The sequence below is a fragment of the Herpailurus yagouaroundi genome, unplaced genomic scaffold (genome assembly GCF_014898765.1).
Source record: "Herpailurus yagouaroundi ecotype Mexico unplaced genomic scaffold, PumYag 198, whole genome shotgun sequence".
Classification (NCBI taxonomy): Eukaryota; Metazoa; Chordata; class Mammalia; order Carnivora; family Felidae; genus Herpailurus; species Herpailurus yagouaroundi.
The window spans coordinates 8,978,230-8,987,814 of record NW_024412429.1 but is presented as its reverse complement, the minus strand read 5'-3'; the positions used below and the strand labels follow the sequence as shown (position 1 = coordinate 8,987,814).

The 9,585-nt window shown below is 45.4% G+C and overlaps 1 protein-coding gene across 1 annotated transcript in view; it reads left to right on the top strand.

Annotated features, from left to right (window-relative positions):
- Positions 1-9,585, top strand: part of FNDC1 (fibronectin type III domain containing 1) — a 107,601-nt gene that overhangs the window by 19,149 nt on the left and 78,867 nt on the right. The window contains exon 2 of the mRNA XM_040448737.1: positions 8,510-8,704. Coding sequence (XP_040304671.1) covers positions 8,510-8,704 — 195 coding nt within the window. The remainder of the gene's footprint in view (positions 1-8,509; positions 8,705-9,585) is intronic.

Below are 9,585 nucleotides of genomic sequence, written 5' to 3'. Positions count from 1 at the left end.
GACCTTTCCTGGCTTATCGATTGGATTTTTGGTCAAACATTCATGGTTGAAGTGAGAGCTGTGTTTTCTTCATTTCAGAGTCTGGGAAGTATTTGGCGGTTTCCAGTGGAAAGTAAAACTTGAATTTCAAACAAAGATGAAATAGGGAGACTTACATAAACACGAAGGTTTTGTTGCATTAAAGAACAATCCTTGGTATACTTATGAAATAATTTTAGAATTTGGGGGGTTTTAAGAGGCTCGTTTATTTCGAAAAGTTCTTAACATTCATTTGGAAGTTTCCTTCTTAACCAAGGTTGTCCTCTCCGGCTCCTCAGCATCGACTGCCAGACTGGGTGGGCTGCATGGAGCGCTCAGCTAGGAATGGCAGCTGTCCCTGGCTGGTATTTGCCTTAAAAATTTTTGGGGTGTGTCTGCACCCTGGCAGCCTTTTGTGACTAAATGTACTGGCTTACCGGGGTAGCTTCAGAAAGTTATTTTTGACTTTCATAGAGGATCTTGATTAACCTATCAGGGTTTGACTGCATGTGGCAAAATCCCAACTTGAACGAATTTAAATCCCAGAATTCATTGCTTTGTGGAGCTGTACGTTTGGAAGTGCAGGGACTGAGCTGGCCTTAGGGGTTGAGCCCTAGAACCCAGGTTCTAACAGCCCCCAGACTCTCTCTCCATCTCTTGGTGTCTTCTCTGTGTGACATGAGAGCTGTCACTAGCAATTCTAGGATGCTCCTTTCAGAGCCTTATGACTGGAAGGCAAAAGCAGTGCCTGGGTTCCAGCTCCAGTTAAAACGATTCCAGTGGAGTCTTCTGAGCCATCTGGACTCACATGAACAGAAGTCTGTTACCAGAATTGGGGGAGGCTTCACTGGATAGACAAAAGTGATATGTATCCTTTACAGAGCACATTTTGGATTTGCTGCCTTCTAGAAATTTTAGGGTCTTGGGGCTCCTAAAGAATTTAGGCAAGTGGAAGACTTTGAATTAGAATCCACATCAATCCCAGTAAAAGACGGAAGAAGCTGTAGTTGCCAAGGGAGCCCTGACCTCCTCTGGGCACTTGATGAATGTCCTCTGGCCGAGGCTAGACAGAATAGGAAGAGCAGAAAGAAACTTAGATTTTAATTTCTTCCTATTTTAAGCTCTGAGACCAAGAAGGCTTCACTCTTGGACTCTAAATTTTCCTTGAGAATTTTGTAACGGGAAGGACTTATATTGAAATCGGGATATTTCATATTGCTGGTATTGTATTATCAGAATACCTATCATTTCATCTCATTGCTTACACTCTGGTGGGCTATTTTGGACAGCATGAGTTGGCAGAATATGGGATTGGGAAAGGACAGGCAGGAGTGGATTTTCAGCTTAGAGGTCAGCATGGCTTTGGAGTTGGCTAAAGAATGAACCCTCCTCCTTTCAGAGCCTTTTGGGGGCTGGGGGAGATCCCTATCTGTAACCCCAGGAGGACACATGGTAGGACAGTGGTTGGCAATGGGGAGGCTCCTGAAGGTGGAGCCGGTGGTCCTGATCCTCACTCTGAAGGAGCAGCCACAAGTTGACCTCACGGTAATGGTCATGCCCAGTGGGGCCAGGTTAATGGTCATGCCCAGTGGGAATAGTCTTCTGGGGAATAGTCTTCTGGGGATGTTAAGGGGACTTCCATTTTCCTCTCCTCATGTTTCGCTTCTGGCCTCTCTCCTCATCCTGTACCCCCTTTCCTCCACGAGACTTGCTGTATCTGAGGGGTGAGTGGAAAGAGCCCAGTCTCCATTGGCCTACTTTCTCCAGTCGGTGACAGTAACGGGTTAGAAGACACAGACATGTGAGTTTCCTCTTCAGGTCTGCCTTGCCATAGGCTCCATTCCTGCTTCCACATGGGAGGGTCCTGGGTTGTGGCTCAGGCCTGTTGCTTTCTCCCCACCTGTGAGGCAGCGGCCCTGAGGGGTTCTGCTCCTAGGCTCAGCTCTCCCTTCTGTGTTCACCTGAGGGTCTGGAATTGGAGAAGAGAGGAAGACAGAAAGCATGATGACGGTCACACATCCGATCCACCCTCTTTAATTTAACCTTATCAATACTAAACCTGTTAGTTTGATTGTTTGCCTATGTAGAGAATATAATGAAGTCACAGCATGACTTTTCAAAAGTAGAACAAAACAAAGAAAAAAGCAAAAACAATATTTTGGATCCAGAAAGGTTCAGTTCCTGTTTTTAGGTGTCTTCAAATCATGATTTTTTACATGAATTGTGTCCATTTTGGATTACTTTTTACCATTGAATCTTTTTTTTAATGTTAATTTATTTTGAGAGACAGAGAGAGAGAGAACAAGCAGGGGAGGGGCAGAGAGAGAGGGAGAGAGAATCCCAAGCATGTTCGGTGGTGTCAGCACAGAGCTCAATTTGGGACTTGAACTCATGAACCGTGAGATCATGACCTGAGCCAAAATCAAGAGTTGGACACTTAACCACTGAGCCACCCAGGTGCCCCTACCATTGATTCATTTTATCAATTAATTCTGAACTTTCCATCCCTTTATTCTGAGAAATAGCCCTTGACGGAATTCCCTTTCTAGGAATATACGTATTTTCGTTCGTTGTGGCTATGCCTGTACCCTTAAGGATGGATGGTGATGTCTGAACCAAGATAGTGAGAAGTGAGATACCGAGTTCACTTTGAACACGTTACATTTGGCACTCACATGGGACTATCACATAGGCAGTAGGGACTGTCAGTCTGGGATGGTTAGGCCAGAGCTAGACATCTGGAAGTCATCAGTTTTGCTAGTAGTTGAAGCTTGTGTAGCATCCTACACTCCCTTCTGGGGAGTGGACCATCCCTGGGGTGGACCTTCCTGGTCCATCCTGGGGTGGACCTTCCTTTCTTCTTTGGAGCCCAGGCCAGTTTTTTTTGTTTGTTTGTTTTTGTTTTTTTTTTTCAGAGCCTTTAGGTCTCTCATGGGACAGAGGGTGGTCTGGCAGTGAGATAGGAATCCTTGAACAGATCTGTACCTAAAGTGAGACCAAATTGTGCCTTTAGACTCAGTGGACACTCCTTAATATGTCTTCACTATTTGGGGCGCCTGGGTGGCGCAGTCGGTTAAGCGTCCGACTTCAGCCAGGTCACGATCTCGCGGTCCGTGAGTTCGAGCCCCGCGTCGGGCTCTGGGCTGATGGCTCAGAGCCTGGAGCCTGTTTCCGATTCTGTGTCTCCCTCTCTCTCTGCCCCTCGCCCGTTCATGCTCTGTCTCTCTCTGTCCCAAAAATAAATAAACGTTGAAAAAAAAAATATGTCTTCACTATTTGCTTGATCTTCCTGGTCCTTGGAGGTACTCGGGTTGGATATCCTTGGTTGATCTCGTGAGTCTAAATCCTGCTAACATCTTTTTCTTCAATCCACCAGCCGTTTAAGTGAGAACCAGGCATATGGTCAATTGTGGTGTCAAGAAAGATGCCAGAGGGGCAGGTGAAGAGTTTTGCCCCTGTCCACTATGAAAAATGGGCCCTGCAGATGTTGGTCAGGCCAGCCTGCCTTGGGAACCTAGCTCTGGCATCCCAAGCGCATTCGTCAGCCCTGGAGAATCCCTTGAGGTCACTCTGCAGAAGCTGAAGACCTTCTAAGGGCACACATTACAGAGCCATTGGAATTTTGGTATCTCTCCTTGAGCAGAAAGGGATCCATACTTTGACCCTTGAAGCAAACTGGCCTTCTAGAGCCCTCTTGGATAAGACCTGAGGTTTGGAGCTAGACCGAAGGAGCAACTCTAGGTACTGACTGTGCCCTTATTTTCCATTCCTGAACAAACCAGTAGAGGTCTCATGGGAACCATGGCTCAGCCATGTCTAGCCTGGCAGTGGCTGGGAATCTGAAAGATCACCAAAATACCATATGCCACTTGGTACATGGCAAAATATTCTTGAATTTGGGTAATGGTTACTGGCACAAAGTCTGGAAGTGGCTTTGTCATGGTATGAGATGGCTTCCATCACAGCAGACTTTAGTAGCTTCCTTCTTCTGTCTGGAGCATCTTACCATTTGCTCTATTCAAAGACAGCCTTGAATGGGGAGAAAAGGGGAAAGACATGGACAGGAAATTCTTTTTTACTTAACCTAAAATCCCTTAGGCTGCAGCTTAAGCTCATTTCCTCATTTTGCATCCTGTGGAGAAGAAAAAAACAGCTTGTTGTGGCCCTAACCTGTCGTGCACGCTCTGTGAGATTACCTCCCAGTGTTCCCTCTGTTGGGCCATATAATTCCTGTTGTGTTGACTTTGGGTTTTTCCTTTGTCCTTTTTAAAGAGGCAGCTCGTGGGACACATAGCTTTAAAGAATATAACCAGTATCAGGGGCGCCTGGGTGGCGCAGTCGGTTAAGCGTCCGACTTCAGCCAGGTCACGATCTCGCGGTCCGTGAGTTTGAGCCCCGCGTCAGGCTCTGGGCTGATGGCTCAGAGCCTGGAGCCTGTTTCCGATTCTGTGTCTCCCTCTCTCTCTGCCCCTCCCCCGTTCATGCTCTGTCTCTCTCTGTCCCAAAAATAAATAAACGTTGAAAAAAAAAATTAAAAAAAAAAAAAAAAAAGAATATACCCAGTATCATATGTCCTTATCAGGCAAGAATACTGAGAACTATTACAAAAGGTCACGTGCTGCATTTATCTAACAGAGGGTGGTCTATTATAAGATTCTAAGAACACTTAGAATAAATGAGGAACCACTTTGTCATATTGCATCTTTGTACTCCCAGAATGTTGATCCCACAGCACAGAACCAGAATGCAGTCTGCAGTCCTGGAAACCAATTTCAAAGTCTTTATGCCTTTACTTCACATTTAAGGAAGGAAATCAGGAGACCTACAAAATGATCATCAGGAATAGAACATATTGGCATGTTTCTAGTCCCAAGAAGAAGCTTTCTGTCAGGTAATCCAAGTGTATGCACATTGATTTGTGCCGCCTGGACTGGCTGTTCCTTAGATAGATGCTGATTTGATGAGTTCACCGAGAACTTGGGCTCAGGGAGCTCTGGGTGGGGCTGGAATGACAGACAAGATCACTTTTGATCTAGGGTCTCTCTTCTCTTCCTCCAGTTCTTTCTGAGGAGGGTACAGATGGTAGGAAGCATCACAAATGACATCAATTTTAAATATCAAAGTTGATGAGAATCCAGGGGGTGAAAATACCTGCTAATCAAGCCACCGTATAGTTTGTTTAACTGTCCCAGTTTGCGTGTGCTGGGGGGTAGGGTGGAAGGAGGGGTCATGGTAGACTGGCCTCAGGCCTTTGGAAAACCTTACATTCAGGATTGATCTTAAGGAGACTGATCCTAAGGCTGCTTTGAAAGTATGGTTCCAGGTCCCCCAAAGGTCTTCGTGTTTAAAAACGACCTTCATTAGGTGACTCTGTAAGGCCTAAAGCGTTGCTATGAGAAAAGTCATTTGGTCTCAGGTTTTGTCCTAAGAGTGCAAATATCCCTGAGAGACTACCTCGTCCACTTCTTCCATGCCTTCAGAGAGAGGGAGGATGAGGACACCCAGCACAAGGTGCCATGACTGGGGTGGCTCAGGAGTGCCCCCCGGCCCCCGCCCCGTCCCGAGGGGAAAGCAGCATGGTGGAGGAAATGGTAATCACAACTACAACTACGGAGGCATTATCTTTTTTACAAGGGTGGTTTCACTGGCAGTGATCACAGATCATGTATGGGCCGGAGCAGATTCTGAGGATCTGGGAGCTGTGGGGGGAGGGAGACCTGGGCTTTAGAATGGGACAAAGCAGGGCTTGCATTAGGCTCCCCCTGGGTGCAGCTGTGTGACTCTGGCTGAACGCTAACCTCCTTGCTCCAAGGCCTTCTTTCCCCCTTCTGCAATATGGAGGGAGTTATGTGTGTTCTCCCAGGTTATGTGTGTTCTGAGTGTCTCCTGCAGCATAAGGTTGGGTGCTCAGAGCGGTGCGTGGTGGACGGTAGACACTCGATAAATCCCTCTTCCTGGGGCGCCTGGGTGGCTCAGTCGGTTAAGCCGCCGACTTCGGCTCAGGTCATGATCTCGCGGTCCGTGAGTTCAAGCTCCACGTCGGGCTCTGTGCTGACAGCTCAGAGCCTGGAGCCCGTTTCAGATTCTGTGTCTCCCTCTCTCTGACCCGCCCCCGTTCATGCTCTGTCTCTCTCTGTCTCAAAAATAAATAAACGTTAAAAAAAAAAAATTAAAAAAAAAATCCTCTCTTCCTATCCACTGAACTCTCCCATTCGTATTTACTTTAGAGCAGTTGCACGCACCATATGGCCTTTTTCTCAGCATACACATGCTGGCTCAGGCAGTTATCAAGTGGAGACACACTGATGGTACTTGATCATTGGCAACAGGAGAACAAACAGACTCATGCATGGACGCAGTTGGAGGCTTTGATTGTGTGAGCACAACGAAATGAGATTCATTAGGTTTTGGCAACCCAGAGGTATTTGCCCCTTGCCCTTCTTTACTTGTGCCCCTTACTGGAGCTCCTTGAAGGTTTTGAGTGTTTCCCCATATGCTGGGCTGATGCAACCATTTGAACATGGATTCTTGCGTGAGTTGGAAATTCATCTATGCCGGGTCCAAGGGTAAATGTGAGGCAGAGCCGGGAAGAACAAGGAGTATGTTTATAAATTGTTCTTCTTTTCAGATACCGGTAATGAAAGTCCAGCATTTTCAGGCCTAGGCGGGTTTGTGCTAATTGAATCACGAGTGCCCAAGAGAAGATGTGACGGTGTTTGGGTTTCACAGGCCTCTTGTTTTAGCTGTGTCTGTCCGGGATCTAACTTTTCTTAGATTTGGAATGGAACCGTAAAGAAAAATGTTATTCACGCACTCATTGATTTGTTTTCGTCCTTGGGAGAACCACCCAGCCGTGAGCATCCCTTTGCAGGCTTTGGAGACCTCGCTTTACTCTTGCACACCTTTTGGTCACTGTGAAATAGCGGATTCCTGGAACTGATTTCTGCCGTTGGGGGAAACATGGAATGCAACTCGAAAAAGCTCGTTAGTCAGATGGCAGAGGAGGAGGAGAGGTTTCTGGAATGAATCCTTGGGAAAAATAAAGGGAACCGAGGGAAGGGAGCCCCAGTCCTCTGGCTAAGTAAGTCCTGGAAGGTTTCTTGTGGGTGAGGCGGGAGTACGTGAGCATTATTGAAGAGTAGCTGTGATTGCTAGTAAATGCGCAGGAAGTCAACCCCTTGCCGTGTGTGCAGTCTCCTGAACTCAAAATTCCACACAGAGTACCAGGTTTCTTTTCTGATTTCTCCCATCCTGACACCCTCATCTCTGGAACTGGGGACGGGTTGCTTCGTGGGTTTCTCTTCGTGCCCGTAGTCGGACAACATGCTTTTGTCTCTTTCTCTTCTGCTTTGAAATCATCATAATCATTCTCTTCTTTTTTACTCCTTGGATTTCTTTGAGTGGGATCCACGAGTTCTCCCCTTTTCTCATTGTGTTCCTCCTGAGGCAGCGGGGAAGTTTTGGGGTATGTTAGGGTCATCTGTGCTTCCTGTGTTCTGAATTTTCATCCAGTATTAAAATCACATACTAACCAATCCACGTTTCATCATGAAACACTTCCCCTTTCTTTTTCCACGAGGTTCCAAATTCACTTTTCTTAATGTTACTAAGTTAAAAGGTTTCCAGGTTTTTTGACTACTTTTTTCTTTCCTGGGAGTGCCTGGCATCACTGAATAAACAGTTTCAGATCCAAATTTGCCTAAACTTTATTTGTGTGAATGTTTAGCATGTGTTTATATTGTGTTATGTGTTCTGTGTTAGGATCCATTACGGTGTGGGCTGAGAGATTTTGTTTGACAAAATGTTATGTCTCATTTGGGTTATTTTTGAAAATCTAGAATACTTGTACGGAACCTCAGAACTGAAGAAACAAATGGAATTGTGCTTCTTAATAACTTGTTTTTCCTCTTCTGGGACAAAATATGGAGACATTTAAATCATTTGTATTCAGATATACCAGAGGCTTATCTCCCTTTTAAGCTGTTGATAATCTTGGTTTGTTTTCTTTGTGGAAATGAACACTTCCATTATCTCACTTTGGCTGCAATGGATAGTCTCCCTTATCATGAAAATTTTATGTTGCTCTCAGAGGTATTTTAAAGATTATCCAACTATACCATACAAAATGCTGAGAAGTTATTTGATATATGGTTACCTCTGGAGAATATGTCAAATTATGAGTTCATTGTTCCTGTGCTAGCAAAGCAGCATAATCAAGCCAGAGAATGCCTCGAGTTTGTTTTGATTGACTTTTGTTTTAAATTTACCACCCACTGTTTTATCCAAAATACATAAAAGCTTGTGGGTTTGGTATGTTTGTCTTGCTCTCATCCTGTAATGATGTTCAAACATGATTGTACTTAAAGTCTTTAGGACCAGACAAATGAAGAGTCATTTGCTCTTTTGATAACAATATCAGAGAACACTGGAAAAAAAAATTCGTTTTCCCAGTCTGTGTTCCCGTAAGTTCATAGTCATGCTGTTTGCATAGCTGACCACCCACTGAAGCCAAGGCACGTGAAACTGCTGTCCACTAAAATGGGCCTGAAAGTCACATGGGACCCACCCAAAGATGCTACCAGTAGACCCGTGGAGCATTACAACATTGCCTATGGGAAGTCACTGAAAAGTCTTAAATACATCAAGGTGAATGCCGAGACGCACTCCTTCCTTATTGAGGATGTGGGTAAGTGACACTCTGGTCTTGTTCCCAGTCAGAACTAACTGTACACCAACCTTCTCAGTTCCCTTCTTAGGTAGGATGGCTGTTTGTGAGACAGTGTGGACAGGCTCAAGGGACCTCCTGGTTCTTTGGGAATGGGGAGCCGAGTTCATGAGGCTGTGGCTTAACCTTTATCTTGCCCCTGGGCTTCCTCATTCTGCATTTGAATTCTAGTATTTCTGGATATCTCTCTAAATGGGTGTAGGAAACCATTTTTAGTTTCTGAATGTGCTTTTGGAAAATACGTTGGTCCTTTGTTTGTTTCATAGAAACTCACCTACTTTGTAGCTTCATCTTGAGCTTTCTAGTTTACAAATCAATCAGAGGTTACTCAAGTAATGAGTCCCTGTGAAGGTACGTATGTGCGATATTTGCTTAGCCACATCTGGTTCAAAGATGTAACATTCTCCCCGTTAAATTTGATTCTGGAAGTTTGTAATGTTTGCAGTTTTTCCTAGATATATTGTTTTATAAGTGCAGGTATAGGTGGTTTTGAACTTAGGTTTTGAGCTGCCACCTCCCAGGGATCCCCTGGCTTCTGCGTTTTTGATCTGACGAGCCTGAAACTCCATTTATTCTACAGTCACGTCACAGCCCAACCTCACGATGGATCGTGAAGAAGTAACAGAAGTCAGCATCCATGACAGCCAGGTCTCCCTGTGCCAGGTCACCATTTTCCTGCCTTCCTCTGGTGGATCAAAATCAACTCATGACTCCTTGGGTTCCTGGCCATAGTCTACGCACTTACTCCTCCACCTCCTGCTCCCTAATGTTAGGCTTTCTGAGTAATGGAGCAGAGAGTGTATAGAAGGGGCATAAGGGGGGCCATATTTCCTTCTTGGTAA